Source organism: Cricetulus griseus, chromosome 6, assembly GCF_003668045.3.
Source record: "Cricetulus griseus strain 17A/GY chromosome 6, alternate assembly CriGri-PICRH-1.0, whole genome shotgun sequence".
NCBI classification, from domain to species: domain Eukaryota; kingdom Metazoa; phylum Chordata; class Mammalia; order Rodentia; family Cricetidae; genus Cricetulus; species Cricetulus griseus.
The window spans coordinates 22,272,822-22,290,362 of record NC_048599.1 but is presented as its reverse complement, the minus strand read 5'-3'; the positions used below and the strand labels follow the sequence as shown (position 1 = coordinate 22,290,362).

Sequence of the window (17,541 nt, the reverse complement as noted above, 5' to 3'; positions counted from 1 at the left end):
AGCTGGGCGTTGGTGGCTCCCGCCTTTAATCCCAGCACTCAGGAGGCAGAGGCAGGCAATCTCTGTGAGTTTGAGGCCAGCCTGGTCTCCAGAGCGAGTGCCAGGATAGGCTCCAAAGCTACACAGAAAAACCTGTCTCGAAAAAAAAATGTAGAAAAATATACTATTCATAAGATACAAGCCTTAGAGAAGGTTACTACTGGGGCTGGAGAGATGGCTCACAGGTTGGGAGCACTGACTGTTCTTCCAGAGGTCCTCAGTTCAATTCCCAGCAACCACATGATGGCTCACAACCATCTGGAATGAGATCTGGTGCCCTCTCTGGCCTGCAGGCATACATGCAGACAGAACACTGTATACATAGTAAATAAATAAATAAATAAATCTTTTTTTAAAAAAAAAAGATATAAGCCTTGGGAAAAGTTACTAATAATAAAAATATTCAGACACAGAAGAATTTAGAGCAGAACATACCTCACCAATACATTATGAAATTGAAGAGGCCCAAGGTTATCAAAAACAACTTTAATCTATCCAGTTACTATACAGGAACAACCAACAAATGACAGGTATCCCCAAGGCTATGGAATAGCTGACTGGAATCCTGTGAAAATGTTAGATTTGAGAAGATTTAAGGAAGAAATAGATAGTAATAGATTCATATGGCATGCATTCACCTTTTGTGAGGTAGATGCTAAATTCATGGGCAACTAGGAACAGAATTATTCCACAAGACCAGAAATATTTGGTTACAGTAGTATTGGAAGCTGGTCCTCAGTTACAATGGAAAACATGGTAGAAAGACAATTCTGGGGTCATCGAACACTGCAGTAGGGCTAGAGGTATTGAAATTTCCCAAGATTGTCAGGCGTTGGTGGCTCATGCCTTTAATCCCAGCACTCAGGAGGCAGAGGCAGAGGCAGAGGCAGGTGGATCTCTGTGAATTCTAGCCCAGCCTGGTCTACAGACTGAGTTCCAGGACAGCCTCCAAAGCTACAGAGAAACCCTGTCTCGGAAAAAAAAGAAAAAGAAAAAAAAAAAAAGAAATTTCCCAAGATCAATTTCTCAGAGAAGGTGATTATGCTGCTTTGCAAAGTCAGTCTATATATGATGAACAAACCTTGGCTCTATGCTGTATAGCAGCTTTGAAAGCTGGGACAGAGTTGAAGAAGCTGGAAAGAGGTCTGAGTCATTTACTAAAATTATACAAGGCCCAAAAGAAGCCTTCACTGATTTTTTACAAATATTGACTTCAGTTGTAAATAGAATGATATCAGATCTACAAGTTGGACAAATATTAATTAAATCTTAGACTTCTGAAAACGCTAATGCACAGCTGGGCAGTGGTGGCACATGCCTTTAATTCTAGCACTTGGGAGGCAGATGTGGTGATATATTGTTTACAATCTAATAAAGCTTGCCTGGAGATGAATGAGAATACAAAGTTAGCCTAAGCATAGATGCTGGGCAGTGGTGGCACACACCTTTATCCCAGGACTCGGGAGACAGGCAGATAGATCTCTGTGAGTTCAAGGCCACCCAGGGCTACATGAAAGTGAATCAGTCTAAAAGAGTAACAGAGTTCATACCTTTAATCCCAGCATTAGATAAGTATATAAGACAGGAGCAGGCAGGCAGTCTTGGGCAATTAGAGAAGTATATAAGACAGGAGCAGGCAGTCAGTCTTGGGCAATTACTATTCAGCCACATTGAGGACAAGATCCCTTCCCCAGCTTTGGTAGACATGAGAGCTCTCTGGTGACTTGGCTGCTTTGCTTTTCTGATCTTTAACTTGAACCCCAATATCTGTCTCTGAGTAAAAATTATTCATGTTACAGGCAGAGGCAGGCAGATCTCAGTGAGTTCAAGGCCAGGCTGGTCTACAAAGTGAGTTCTGAAAAGGCTGATTCTGTAATCACAAACTTATTAAAGGTTATAGCCATTATGGGAATAAGTGTACAAATTAAGACAATACTCCAGCATGTCTCTAGTAAAATTAAACAGTTTTTTACATGTTACAACATAAAGCATATTACAGGTATATCACACAAACTTACAGGACAAGTAGCTATAGAAAGATTTAATTGCATTTTAAAAGAAATGCTTAATAAACAGAAAGGAGTAATAAGGACCCTTAGAGATAGATTGCACAATACTTTATTTACTTTAAAATTTTTAAATGCTAATGAAAAGGGGACAACCACTGAACTAAATCAAATCAGACTGTATACTTTAAAGATGTGTTGACCTCGGAATGGGCACCAGAGTATGTGTTATATTGGAGAAAAGATTTTGCTTTTGTTCCTACAGGAGAAGAAATCTATGGATACCATCAAAATTGGTAAAGATTTGATTCAAACATAGAGACCTCTTGATTAGGAGAGGCAATAGTTCATACAACAATATGGCAATTCAACCTGGCAAAAAGGAAAACTAACCAAAACTAAGGCTGGGGCAGGGTTTTGCTTAGAATCCAAAGGTTGGACAACATTGGAACAAGTCAGACAGGAGCTTCAGTGTCCTTGGGCTTGCTTTGACGGTAAACCTATGACACCTGCTGGCCAAACATCATCATTGCAATTTTAGGTTAAGACCACAAGCGGCAAAGACAATTTGAGGCAAATTACTGGATATTTTTGCATTTTAAGCTACTAAATAATTAAATTATTTTTTTACAATTTATTAACTACCGATACAACAATGGCAGATAATATTATTATCCAGGAATTTAAACATCTTGATGCTACCACTATGAATAGAATTTTAAAAGAGATATATAACCAACTGGGATGTATACACTCTTAGTCATAATTGCTATTAGCTTGGTAATCCATATCATATCCTTAAAGAAATAGTTGGATAACAGAGCTAAGAATGAGGAACTTATAGAAATGATAGTCTTTACAAACTTGTAATGAGATCTTAGCAAAAAAGATTCATGCAATTAAAAATGACAATTGTAAATTGACAAACAAAAGTCACAAAATGGAACATGGGAATGAAGTCTTAACAGAAAAAAAATTCATTCCTTGTCTAAGAGTAATGACAAGCTTGCAGATATACCATTGTTTTTGAAAGGCAATCTGCATGCCATACAAAAAATTCTCTAAGGATGAGAATATTAAACCTCTGGAATCATATGTAAATAAAGAGAACAAGAAACTGACAGATTTAATAAAATCACTGTAAGTTTTTACAGTTCAGGAAGTTCAAACATTAAAAAAAATAATGGTGCATAGATTACAGGTCATAGAAGACCTTCTTAAAACTGATACATTAGAAGTTAAGGTACAAACTAAAGAGAATAAAAAAAGATTTAACATAGAGTCAGAGATGACTTACCAAGGGTCATATGATCATCATCACCTGCTATGGTCTATCCTGTTACTATTACTCAAAAGTCAGAAAATTGCAAACATCTAGAAAGATATACAGAATGCAAATGGGAGCCTATACTTATAAAGATTTAAAAATTATTAAGGAAGAAGTAGTTTATTATGGCATACATTCACCATAGGTGAGGCATTTAGTAAAGGCTTGGGCTACAAGAAATAGAATAACTCCAAATGATTGGCTTCAATTAGTCTCAGCTGTCCTAGAACTTGGCCCACAGCTGCAGTGGAAGTCATTTTGGAGAAAAGAGGCCAAGGTTCTTGAACATCAATGCAAAATCAAAGGTTATGAGGCTTCCCAAGATCAAACTTGGTGAGGGCTGTTATGCTGATGCAGATACTCAAGCTACGTACAATGAGCACATCTTGTCCCTGTGCTGTACAGCAGTTTTAAATGCTTGGGACAAGATTCAAGAACCAGGGAAAAGAATTGAGTCATATACTAAGTTTATATATGGCCCAAAAGAACACTTTAGTGACTTTTTGCAAAGAGACAAAAGATGTACAAACGGGTAGCAAATCGAGAATCCAGATGAGTTCTCATTGAATCTCTAGATTTGAAAATGCTAATTTAGAATGCAAAATGGTGCTTGGGCCCTTAAAGATCAGATCAGCAACAGTGGATAAATGGTTGCTGCAAACAGCCAATGTTGAGTCTTTTGGTTATAACTCTGAGGCTTGGGTAGGAGAAGCAGTTTCCAAAGGTATGAGGAGACATGAAAATATCAAATGTTTTAATTATGGTAGAATAGGCCATAATTCTGAGAAGAAATTGTAGACAAGGCATTACTAGAAATAATGCTTCTTTTGGAAATAACCCAAATAGGAGGCCCCAACCTTCTGGATTATGTGCAAGATGTAGCAAAGGCCAGCACTGGTCCAATAAATGTCGATCAGTAAACGACAAACAAGGCAACCCTTTGCCATCAGGAAACACCAAGCGGTGGCCTCTCAAAGTCCCCCATGTCAAAATTGGTCCAGTTGTTCCCAGTCACTGTGGGGGGCAATCCTCCTCAGAACAATTAGGAAATCCAGTGCCTACTGTAAAAAATCATACTGCTCTGGATGACAGAATAGCTTTGGAGGATGAATCAAAAATTCAAGGAGGAAACAGAAAACATATATCTTGTCAGACTTCTATAAATGAGCAAAGACCAAAACTAAGAGTACAAATAAATAGCTGGGCGTTGATGGCGCACACCTTTAATCCCAGCACTCGAGAGGCAGCGGCAGGTGGATCTCTGTGAGTTTGAGACCAGCCTGGTCTACAAGAGCTAGTTCCAGGACAGCTTCCAAAGCCACAGAGAAACCCTGTATCAAAATACAAAAAGAAAAAAAAGAAAAAAAAAGTACAAATAAATAATGATATACTCAAAGTATCATTGGACACAGGTGCAGACATCACCATTATCACCCCAGAATCTTGGCATCCAAGTTGGCGTCTTCAGGAGGGAGATGTTTGTAACAATAAGCCTTTACTTCAAAGCCACCTGAGCCCTGCTGCCAGGGGGGCACTTTCTGCAAGGCTGCCCAAGTTCCACCTGCCACCACGTTATGGTCCCAGGTAACACAGAGAGACTTATATTAGGTACAATGCTGCTTGGCCAATGAATAGGATTTCTCATCTGTTAGCTCAGTCTTAGTTATCATAAATCTATATATTTTATAAGACTTATCTTACCGGATGCCAGCAGAAGCGCCCTGTCTTCCCGGGTTCACATGGTGACTCCAGAGCAAAGAGCAGGAGGAAGAGAGAAATTGTCTTCCTTCTTGTCCTTGCTTATATATGAGTCTGCCTGCTATGTCACTTCCTGCCTGGATTGCAAGACTTCTTTACTACATTTCCCAGAATGCTCCTTGACCCCTAATCCCGCCTAACTTGCTGCCTCATTGGCCAAACAGTACTTTATCATCCAATAAGACAAACACATACACAGAATTACTTCCCCCATCATCTCCTCTTTTCTGTCTAAATAAAAAGAAGGGTAATTTATCTTTTATAATAACCAAAGAAAACTATAACCATAACTATCTGTCTTCAACTCCATCAAAGACCACAGAAGGATAATACATAAACTCTAGAATTGACAGAGACATCTTGCTACCTGGACAGTCACCCAAAGTTCCGTAATGTTGGGGCATCTATCTTCAGCCCATAGGCCACAGTGTGTCTGACACACTTCTCCATTTCAGCAGGAACCTTTCAGGACCGTTCATCTTGTTTTGTAAGTTCAGCAGTCATGTTGTTGTGGGTCCTGCATGTCCAGTTTATACAGCAACAAACAGTCCAGGCAAGAGCAGTTTCTTGCCCAAATGGCTAATCTTGCCATATTGAAGGCAAACTCCATAATGAGTTTCTTTGATGTACATCCTCCTTTCTGGCGTAATTGATGTGCCAGGAAGAGTTGTGTCTCACTGCCAAGAAAAACCCTAAACCATTTAAATGCCATATATTCTGTAGGTCTTTGAAAGGTTTGAAGAATACCCATCTATCTCAAATATATCTTTGTATATCTAGAAAACCTAACTAATCTAATTATGTTTTGACTATTATACCTGACTATATCTGCTTCAAATCCTTATCAACTTTTGATACTATTGGACTTTGTTAACTGTGTTAGTGGACATTTAGCACTATCTGTCCATGTTTTAGTATGTAATAATGTTCATCATGTTCTCATGTGTTTATTTACTATTTGTACATTTTATTTGATTAGGAATCTATTAAAATTGTATTTTCCATGTTTTTTACCAGGCCCTTTGCAGTTGGTTGATGGTATATAGTTTTTGTTTGTTTGTTTTCTGAGACAGACTATCACTGGCTGTCCTGGAACTCACGACATAGACCAGGCTGACCACAAATTCACTGAGGTCCTCCTACTTCTGCCTCCCAAGTGCTGAGACTAAAGGCATGAGCTACCATACCCAGCTGTTGGTATATGTTTTAATAACAGATTCTCCAAATGTAGTCTGATTTTTTTTTTCTTGTTGTAGGGCACATGAGCATGAACAGCTCATGTTCACTAGGTAAAATATAGGACACCTAGGCACGTGATAGGCTGACCTTTAAAACCACTGGCTGGCTGTTTTCCCGCTCTGTGTTTTGTTTTGTTTTGTTTTCCTTTAAAAGATGCTTGCTGTGGGACAATAAATGAGTTCCTGCTTGACTAGATTCCCAGCTTCATCTGAATGTCTCTGGGATTCTAGGAGGCTGGGGAATGGGTGAGCAGCACACTTACCCTTCCTCGAATCCAGCTCAGCCTTCTGTGGTTGGGCTAAGACCCTGCATCTGGTGCCTGAGCTTGGGGCACAAAGGACCTAAATCTTAGCCAAGGCCAAGTGGTCTCTCAGGGTAAGTGAGACCGTTGGTATGGGTAACTATTTTCAGTAAGAAGGGAGAAGGGGAAGGACCCAAGAGGTTCTCCAAGGATGAGATGGAGGAGGAATGGGCAGAACCATCCACCCCAGATAACTCCAGACCCCTGCCTATGCTCCCAGGAGAGAGGTGGTTGGGTCCCCCTATACCACCCTCAGGGAAAATCTGAGGGACCTGGACCACTATGATCAACTGGATAACAGCAGGTAGAGACCTACGGGTTGGTTTATGCAGAGGCCTACCCAATCAAGGAGGGATGGGAGGATGCAACTAGGGTCCCTGAAGCCTACCTGGTAAATTTGGCCTGTAGGCCTGGCAGGCCTCTAGACTGGTATCCTTGGGAGGTGAAGGATCTTAAAGAGCTCCACAAGGCCATGGTGGAAGATGGCCCTGATTCCCCTTGGGCACAGACCCTGTCACAGGATATCGCCTATCATCGGTTCATCCCTAAGGACTGACTGGATGTGGCTAAGGCAGTCCTCCCTAGTTCTCAGTTTATCAAATGGTGTGCCTTTTATAAGCAGGAATGTAGGGTGTGAGCTGAGGAAAATAGAAATCCCTATTATCTATGCTATGCTGTCAGGAACTGGAGATGGTTACTCCACTGGGGTCCAGCAAACAGGGGTCCCTGGGTTGTATCAGGATCAGGTGAGGCAGACTGGGTTGAAAGCCTGGGCTAAACTGGATGATGGACCTACTGAGTCCCCCATAGCTGGGGTGAGGCAGAAGCCTAGTGAGCCTTTGCCAGAGTTTATAGACCAGGTCCAACTGAGTAGTCAGTGCAAGCTGCCTCCCAGAGACCTCAGAGAACAATTTATCAAACTGCTGGTATGGGAAGGGATGAATGGGGACCATAGAATGGTCTGCTTGGGATTAAAAGACAGTTCCCTGAGCAGATGCTCGATAGCCTCCCAAAATGTAGATACCCAGCAACACCAATCCCAGTCTCGGGCCCTGGCCTTTTGGGCACAGATGACCACCATGATGGAGGCCATGACCCAGGTCTTGGCAACCCAGGGTCAAGGGTCCTCGAGGCCTCTGGGAAATGGAACATATTTTAGATGTGGGCAGGAGGGACATTTTAAAAGAGACAGTCAGGCTGGAGAGATGGCTCAGAGGTTAAGAGCACCGACTGCTCTTCCAGAGGTCCTGGGTTCAATTCCCAGCAACCACATGGTGGCTCACAACCATCCCTTATGAGATCTGGTGCCCTCTTCTGGTGTGCAGATATACATGGAAGCAGAATGTTGTATACATGAAAAATAAAATCTTTTAAAAAAATAAAAGAGACAGTCCTCAACACCCTTCATCTAATGGGCCAGGAGGGGCTAAGCCCCCCCTCTCCCCCATGCCCTCTGTGCAGGAAGGGATACCATTGGAAGAGGGACTATAGATCAAAATTTGACCTGGAGGGGAGCCTCTCTAAAGGTAATTTGGAAGGTCTCATACCCCGACAACACAAGCCTACTGACTATCCCCTTGATTGAAGGATTTCATCCAAAAATGACCATTTCTATAGGTGGTAAGAAGTTTCACTGCTTGATAGACACAGGGGCAGACAGGACAGTTCTCCGGGAGGAGGAAGTACCTTCCACCTGGGAGCTTGCACCTGGGCCCTTGGTTTTGGGGGTGAGAGGTAACTCCCAATCAAGGGAAACAGTGACCTTAATGCACTGGACCATTCTAGATGGGGACCAAGGAAAGATACGCCCCTTAGTGGTCAAAGGCCTTACTGCCAATTTGCCGGGACAGGACATGCTAGGCCAAATGGATGCTGTTGTGACCACAGATCATCGGCTTTTTATGAGGAAGAGGAAGAGGCACAAAGGGTGGGAAAGGACCTAAAGGGGGTCACAGAGAAGGAATTTTTCAACCTCCACAGCTACAGGGGGGACCTGAGAGGTCTGTTCGGGGTACTCCCAATCATAAGGACCACTGCACACACACACACACACACACACACACACACACACACACACACACACAGTGCTGCTGGGAACAGTGGCTGCTGACTAAACCTAAGCTGCTAGCATTGCACTCCCAATCATAAGGACCACTGCACACACACACACACACACACACACACACACACACACACGGTGCTGCCGGGAACAGTGGCTGCTGACTAAACCTAAGCTGCTAGCATTGCACCAGCTAGTGGATGAACAATCAAAGCTGGGGCATATTTGCCCTTCTATGAGCCCATGGAACACCTCAGTATTTATAATTCAAGGTGTCTAGGGCTTGGCGATGCTCCAAGATTTGCACAAGATAAATGAGAGGATGGAACTAGTGGGCACCCCTTAAGGGACATGCCCTGAACCCCTGCTATTGCTACAGAATATACATGTATGGTAACTGATATTATGGATTGCTTCTTTTCTATACCGCTACATCCAGGGGACTGTGATAAATTTGCCTTCTCTGTTCCAAACTGACCAATGTTTTGAATAGGTAGTGCTACCGCAGGGAATGGCTAATAGCCTGCTTTCTGTTAACAGTATCTTACTACTCTCTTAAGGCCTATGCTAAAGTCAAAGATTCAATAATACATGCTTATGTGGATGATTTCATTTTGGGACATCAGGATCAAGCATATCTGGAGGGCTTTGTGACACAGGTGCACTTAATGACTTAAAAAGGGGGGCTTTACTGTGGCCCCAGAAAAGGTCCAAAAGGTGCCCACATTTAAAGTACTTGGGTCACCCTCACGCTGACACAGGCTAGCCGGCTTAAACCTGTTCTGGAGGTGCCAGAATCTGTGACCCTGACCAGCTCCACGCTTACTAGGAGAGATTAATTGCTGAGACCCTGGGTGTCAATCCCTACAGAAGACCTGGTACCCCTATACACCCTGCTAAAGGACAAGTTGCCTCATGATAATATAACCATGACAAAAGAACACCACTGAGGTGCTCCTTGTCTTTCAGAAGGCCTTGGACAAATGCTCTCGAAGGAGGTATTTGGTGACTAGGCCCTTGTCCCTCTGGCTATTTGCTGGAGCCTCCCTGATTACAGTAGTTCTAACCCAGGAGGGGGAGCCATTGGAATGGATGCATATGTCTTTGGGAGGAATACCCTGGGTCTACTCTAAGGTAGATCAGCTCAAAAACACTATCATAAAGGGCAGGACCCAAGCCCAGCGACACTATGGGCTAGACCCTCATAACATTGTCTTCCCCTTCTGGGTGGTGGATGTTGAATGGCTTGCTCCAGCTAATGCCCACCTTGCAGGATTTATGGGGAATATTGATTGCCACTATGGGCTGCCCAAATGGGCTCCTCTTTTACACAGACTCCCCCTTAAGATGCCTTCCTTGTTTCCATCAGATCCATCCCGGAAGCCATTTGCATCTTCACTGATGGGGGCTGAGCAGGCTCTGCCTATGTTGCCTTTAGGGGTCACCACGCAGCACCAAGCCACCAAAGATTTCAACCCTGCCAAGGTTCTGCCCAATATAAGGAAATACTGGCTGTGACACTGGCATCACAGGACATCTCTTGAGCCCTGCAATTTTTTTCAGACAGTCTCTATGTGGTTAACTTACTTCACCATATCACACAAGCACACATCCGGTTAGATAATAACCCCATATCCCCCCTCAAGGTGGCTCTTAAGGCCCTTTTAGAGGGTTGGGAGACACTAATTTACCTGGCCCAAGAATCTTGTGAAGTGGGAGACTGGACCTCTCTTCATCAAGTATGGTCTGAATGTGGAGAGTTGTGGGGTGCCACCTGCCCTATGTATTGGACCCCAAATCCCCAGGCTGCTTACATGTTCCCAATAGGGCAGCCTTAAGGGACACTGACTTTTACATATGCCCGGGGAGCAATCAAACAGCAAAGGACATATCCAAATGTGGTGGAGTGGACGCCTTCTACTGTGTACAACAGAGGTGTGAGAAAATGGGAATGGACTCCTGGATAAGGCAATCTCCACCCTGTTGGGTTCCTTTATAGTAATAATCTTAATCTATGTCTTTGGTCCTTTCCTTTTCAATAGGCTAGTCACACTAATCAGAACAAAGACTCAAGAGACCCAACTGATGACCCCTCGAGTCCATAGTGATAGGATCAGCCCCGAGGATATCTCCCTTTTGAGTGAACCTTGACAAAACATGCTATAAGAGATGAACCTCTGTGGAGGTGCCAAGAGGCCCGTACTTTGAAATGAGGTAGGCCATGGTCTAAAACAAAAAGGGGGAATCTGTAGGGCACACGAGCCAGTCAAAGATGGCGCTGAGAGGAAGTCAGATGGGTGAGTCCTGAGTTTACAAAAAAGATGATTGGTTGCCTAGATCGAACCAGATGAGGTCACTGCATGAACAGCTTGTGTTCACTAGGTAAAGTATAGGGTGCCTCGGCATGTGATAGGCTGACCTTTAAAACCATTAGGTGGCTATGTTCCCCGCTCTGCAGTTTTTTCCTTTAAAAGATGCTTGCTGTAGGTTAATAAACGAGTTCCTGCTTGACTAGACTCCCTGCTGCATCTGATTGTCTCCAGGATCCTGGAAGCTGGGGAATGGGTGAGCAATGCACTTACCCTTCCTTGGACTGAGCTCAGCCTTCCGTGGTTGGACTCAGACCCTGAACTTGTTTGTGCATTTTCTTTTTCAGTGCTAATGATCTAACCCAGGATACTATGCCTATTAGGCAAGTGCTCTACCACTGAGCCCAGACCTAAGTGTAATCCTTAAATGACCACTGATGGCTCCTTTCATTTACAGCAATAAGTTCAGACAACTGCAACAACAAAAACTATTGACAATGTACGGACATAACACTTTGCATGTGTGGTAGCCATGGCTAGCAGCCAACTCATTATGTGGCTAAGGGTGACCTTGTACTTCATATCCTCCTGCCTCTGTTTCCCAAGTGCTGAGATCACAGGTGTGTGCCACTATACTAGATGTGACACATTTTAAAATTTAATCTCTATTAGCTTTTTCTCCATCATTAGGTTAAGATAATCAACAAATCAACAAATCAAGTTCTGCTTTGCCACATATGCCAATTTTATGGTGTAAATACTCCAAAATCATGGCCAAAATCAAGCTACAAATGTTTCCCTTGGATATAAACTGTGCAATAGTATATACACTATCTTATCACATTCTACTGGTGGGGAATTACATGTATCTAGGCAATCATATGTTCAGACAATGGTAAATGTGATAAAATCAGGACTCAAGTTTTATTTTTAGCATGTTTTCTTTCACTTTATAGCTGTAGCAATTAAATGTTTTAAATGGCTAAATATTTAACCAATTTGCAAAATTCTTGAAAACTTAACAGAGCTCTTTCTTTAACACATCACTGGCCTGTCTTATTACTGAATGGGTAGAGTTCTTTAAGCGTATTCTAGTTGGGCACTTACAGGGAACCATGGAGTTGGCCGGGCCTAGCTGTCTTTCGAGGCATGTGTCATAGTTTTTTCAGGTTAGATTCTGTAGCTCGTAGGGCATCATGTGCCTTCGGTCCCTGAGAAATTGAGGAACTCCTTCAGGCAGTGAAACACTCAGGAAAGTTTGTGTTTTCTTTGTATGTTTCCTTAGAAGTCAAGGAAGTATGGAAGCTTGATGGGACATTTGGTCTTAGACATTAATCATTTGTGTGTCCAATACAGCTTGCAAATGCCATTGTATCCTGGTGTCTACTACAGTATTGATCCTGGCAATCACCATTATATTCTGTTTCTGATAAAGATATAAAAAGTCCGATTGCTCTCAATAAGATTGTCTCAGCCTCAGTCTTGCTGGGGCCCCTCCAACCCAACCCTGGTTTAATTCCTTGCTAGCCATATCCAGTGGCCTTGGCCCTGTAAGTGAGCATAGGCCTTACAAGCACTACCCAATATCACTTTTTGGCATAATGAAAATATCTGTCAAATTGCCCTGGTTGAGCTAGTGAGCATTTGAAACAGTATTACAACTGAGGAGCTGAAGCTTAAATTTTCCTTAATTTAAAGTTCAAAGTGAAATAACTGCATTGTTGGCTACTACATGGAGGCGTGGTACTTACTAGGCACAGAATTAACCCTCTCTAACATAGCTGAATAATATTTGGGGCAATACTAAAGACAAAAAACATTCCTATTCTCTGACACTCTCCATGTTCACAATAGCTAAAAGCAGACTGTATTCAGAATTCCCCAGGCTGAAGTATTTCCTTCTTTTAAAAGTGCTAAAAGTATCTCTTCACACTTCATAGAATAATGACAAGGAGGAAATGAAATGATGTGTGTAGAAGGCTTAGCACGCTTTCAAACTGTCTTGTAAATGCTCAGTAATTGGAACCACCTACTAGTTTGGCCTTCCATTTTGAGTGTGTTAATTTGCAGATCAGGGCATCCTTCAGTCCTCACAGGAGAAGCCTCTTCTTGGAGTAGATGGCAATTAACCCACAACCGATCACCATGCAGAGAACTTTGGAAATCTCAGCCCTAAATGGGATGTGTATATCATACTCCTCATCTAAAGCTCAGGGAACTATGTGGAAGAGGGGACAGAAGGATTGTAAAAGCAGAGGTGATGGATGGCTTCAAGGGAGCAGCAGTCTCCAAACACAGCAGGGAAGCTGCAATATGAATCCACAGAGATTGTGAGACTGTGTACAAGACCTGCAAAACCCCGGTACAGAGAAGGGGAAGTGGACACAAAAGCTATTCATAATTGATAACTTTCGGGGGAAGGAAAGTCCAGTTTTTTCAATGGAGTGATACTCCATGCTTAGTTTGTTTATTTATTTATTTTTGTTTGTTTTTGTTTTTTCCAGAGGGTTTCTCTGTGTAGCTTTGGAGCTGTCCTGGAGAACTCGCTCTGTAGACCAGGCTGGCATCGAACTCACAGAGACCCCGTCTTGCCTCCCAACTGCTGGGATTAAAGGCGTGCACCACCAATGTCCGGCCTGTTTTTTTTTTTTGTTTGTTTGTTTTTGTTGTTGTTGTTGTTGTTGTTGTTTTTTGAAAGAGAGAAATGGAGCATGAAGTTGAGTGGATAGGGGGTTGGGGAAGGGAATAACTATGATCAAAATACATTGTATGAAATTCTCGAAGTATAAAATATCTATAAAAACGCCCTTCAGAGTTACTTATAGCTCACTGATTTTAAACCTGGTTAAAAAAAATGACGCATAAGTCGGTTACTAACAATCTAAGTAACCCTTCGACCATAACTTCCGAGAGGGGTTAAAAACACGTCACTACAGCCGACTCTCCTCCCTTGCCTCGGCTTTAAAATTGGCCGGGCTGCGGGAGAGACCCGTGATGGACAGGGCGTCCGGCCAGTCGCTGGCACTGGCCAATCAGAGGCGGCCCCGTCTCAGGCCCAGCCCAAGTCCCCGTCCAATCGCGTCCGGGTGGCGGCCAGAGCAGGACGGTTGAGAGGCGGTCGGTTCCAAGTGGGCCGCGGCGCGGGGGAGACGTCGGGCTCGCAAGCAGGAACCCCGAAAGCGGTTCGCACGCCACGACTGGACCCCCTACGCGGCGGCTGCAGAGGTCGGCCCTGCCCGGTGGGACCGCCGAGACTGACCTTTGCCGGGAGCCCATCCTGGCCGACGACGTGTGCGGGTCCCTGGCGTCCCCTCCGGCGCGCTCTTGGACCCACTTCCCACAGCGGAAGTCTGCCTGCTCGGGCTCCGCCGGGACCTGCTCGGAGGAATGGCGCCGCCGGGTGAGGCGTTGCGCATGGCTCAACAGTGGGGCCCCGCGGCCGATACGCCTTGGGGAGCGGGGCGTCGCCCGCGGGAGGCTAGTGCGGATCACACGGGCGCCGACCAGGCGCTGCTCCCCTCCCCTACGGGGCAGGGGCATGGGCTCGGGCGCTTTCGGGGTCGTGGGTGTGACGGAGGGCTGCGAGCTCTAGAGAAGGGAGGGCGGCCCGGAGGATTGTTGCGGGGAGGGGGAGGCGTGCGACGCGCGGCTACGGGTCCCCGCGAGGCCCAGCGCGAACCGCGCGGACCCGGGCCTGGCCGCCTTCATTCATTCTGGTGGTCCGGGCGGCCTACGTCCTGTCTGCGAGCCATCCGCGGCATCGTGAAAGCCTTTGACCATGTCGCTGGACTCTAGGGTTTTTTCCCTGACAGGGACGGGAGGCTCACCTCGCCTAACGCCTAGGCTATGAAGTGTTATAGAGGTGCAGACTTGTGTTAGCGGCCACATATTCTCTGTGAGACCAGGGGCCAGGGACTTAACCCATCTGCACCCCAGTTGCTCTTTTGGTATCTGCTTCGTAAGATCTGTGTTAAATGGTATTCTGCGTTTGCTTTTTAACAGTGCAGGGCAAAATTCGATGCCGGGTAGATTCTGAATGGACACGGTAGTGTGGAAGCTTAGTGTCATCCTTTTAAAAATCGGTATTTGGGTGTATATCTTCTATTCCCCCCTGGCCGATGAGTAGAATCCCAGAGAAAGGCAGTAACTCGGGAACACAGTGAACAAAGCTTGCCATTTCACTATTTGATTTGTTGGCAAAGTGGTTCAAGTCAGAATTTGTATTGAAACTGTCTCAAGTTTGAGTCCCAGTTATGTGTCTTAGGGCAGGGACAGATAACTTAATGAACCTTAATTTTTTTCTTTTTTAGTTAGGGCCTAGGGAGCTGGGGAAGTGGGTTTGGTTCCCAGCACTGAGAGAAAAGCAAGTGCATGGCACACAGGAGCTTCACTGTAGACTGATGAGTACTGAACATTATAGAGCTCTTTATTTTACTATGGGGTTTGGGACTTAGAGGTTACTACGCATCAAACCCAGGGTATGAATTCTACACTAAGCCATTACTTCTACACATACAGTCTAAACACACAAAGACTTAAATGAAACTACTGTTCATAGAAGATGACCTGAGTTCGAGCTTCAGGTAGAACTACATGGTAGAAGGAGAGAACCGACTCCCAAGGTTTCCTCTGACCTCTATATGTACACACCTCTGGCCCCAATTTAATTTAATTTTTTTAAGTAGAATGTGAGCTCTGTAGTGTTGACTGGGTTTGAGTCCAACCAAGACTGGCCACATGTAAGCTACTGTAGTCCTCAGCTTTCTTCTTTGGAAGGTAATGCCTTTACCAGATTCTAATTCAAATTCAACTTGAGCTGTAGGCAAAGGATTTAGGGCCATTGATGTTAGTTTTGTAATTGCCTTTTAATGCTTTTAACTTGGGTGACAACTGATTCATGACGTAGCCTACTCAAAAGCTTTCCTTGTTTTTATTTTTAATGAAAGAGACAGATGCCATTTCTACAGTTTCTTCATGTCCCCTAGGGGAGTCACAGATGGGACTGTTTTCATGTACTCTGTGCATACCATACCTGGCAGTCTGTAAGACTTGAAAATACTGAGATAAACATGAAAAATAGTCTTTAGCCTCCAGCTCTTAGAATCTAGATTCAAAGAGCTTATAGTTTAGCAGAGAAATCAGCCTGCATATTCTTTTTTTTTTTTTTTGCAGGGGAGGGGTATGTTTTTGTGTTATCTCCCCCCCCCCACACACACAGGGATTCTCCATGTAGCCCTGGCTGTCCTGGAACTCGCTTTGTAAATGAGGCCTCAAACCAGAGATCTGCCTACCTCTGCCTCCTGAGTTCTGGGACCAAAGGCGTGTGCCACCACTGCCCAGCTGTCCTCTCATACTCTTAGTTGTGGAAATGCAGCTTAGGCACAGTATAGACTTTGCTGACTGGCTGCAGTAGCAAGCAAGCAATGGGAGCAGCAGCTGATACTGTACAAAGTGCTCATTACAGACTAGTCATGATTCTATAACATCTTTCCCCCTTAACTCAGAACAAGCCCAGGGATGACACTTGTCTGCTTTATGCTTGAGGAAGTTGAGGCAATAGCTAAATACCTTGACTGTGGTTCCTATACAGCCCAGAGGCTGGGTTCTTCATTGTACTGGGGCCTAATTCAAGGAAAGCTTCTTGATAGTAAGCAAAAACCTGAAAGGGCACAATATGCAAAGTTGAAGTTGAGGAAAACCTGAAAAGAGTGCCAGGTGGGAAGGAACCGGACTCTTGAGGAATAGGCTGGAAAGTGGCAGTTGTTGGAGTGGTCAAGAGAGGAGGTGACAGGAAAATAAGGGTTCAGGATTTGTTCTGTCCTGGAGCTTCCATGAAAGACTGTCCTGGTAGTTGAAGATGGGGTCATCATTCCCGGTCTCTTGAGGCTCAACCTAAGTTCTTTACCCATTCCCACGCGGTTGGGCTCCCAGACCTTGGTGCTTCATTATTGGGACTGTGTCTAGGAGTAATGTGACATGTACTTAATAGCCATTTCTGTCAAAGGTTCCAGCGCTGTCTTCCTGTTGGCCCTGACAATCGTAGCCACCACCCAGGCTTTGACACCTACCCACTACCTCACCAAGCATGATGTGGAGAGACTGAAAGCCTCTTTGGATCGTCCTTTCACAAATTTGGAGTCTGCCTTCTATTCCATCGTGGGACTCAACAGCCTTGGTGCCCAAGTGCCAGATGTCAAGGTAAAGCTGCCTTTCTTCTGCTCACAGTGTTTTAGGAGAACCTTAATCTCCTTACACGTTCCTCTCAGATACTTTAAAACAGACTCTTGCTGGTGTGAGCATTACTGCATTTAATGTAACAATACTTCCAGTCTGAGGTTGTTTGTTTACTTAATGTGTGTCCCACCAGTTGGGTGCTTGTAAGGGAAAGGAGGAAAGTGAGTCAGAGCTTCTTGAGACTACAGAACTATCTGTGAAACTGCTCACTACAGCATGAACTTGGTTTGTTCACTTGTTAACCACAGAGCCATCTCCGCAGCCCCACA

The 17,541-nt window shown here is 44.3% G+C and overlaps 2 protein-coding genes across 4 annotated transcripts in view; one reads left to right on the top strand and one right to left on the bottom strand.

Moving 5' to 3' along the window:
- Mroh8 (maestro heat like repeat family member 8) overlaps nt 1–14,656 on the bottom strand; it is an 88,201-nt gene extending 73,545 nt beyond the window's left edge. Inside the window, exon 1 of the mRNA XM_027421276.2 lies at nt 14,298–14,656. Within this exon, the coding sequence (XP_027277077.1) occupies nt 14,298–14,578 (281 nt within the window). The 5' untranslated portion in view covers nt 14,579–14,656. The remainder of the gene's footprint in view (nt 1–14,297) is intronic.
- Rpn2 (ribophorin II) overlaps nt 14,305–17,541 on the top strand; it is a 50,026-nt gene continuing 46,789 nt past the window's right edge. For all 3 annotated transcript variants that reach the window (XM_027421279.2, XM_027421278.2, XM_027421277.2), the window contains exons 1-2: nt 14,305–14,438; nt 17,043–17,236. In XM_027421279.2, coding sequence (XP_027277080.1) covers nt 14,426–14,438; nt 17,043–17,236 — 207 coding nt within the window. In that variant the 5' untranslated portion in view covers nt 14,305–14,425. The remainder of the gene's footprint in view (nt 14,439–17,042; nt 17,237–17,541) is intronic.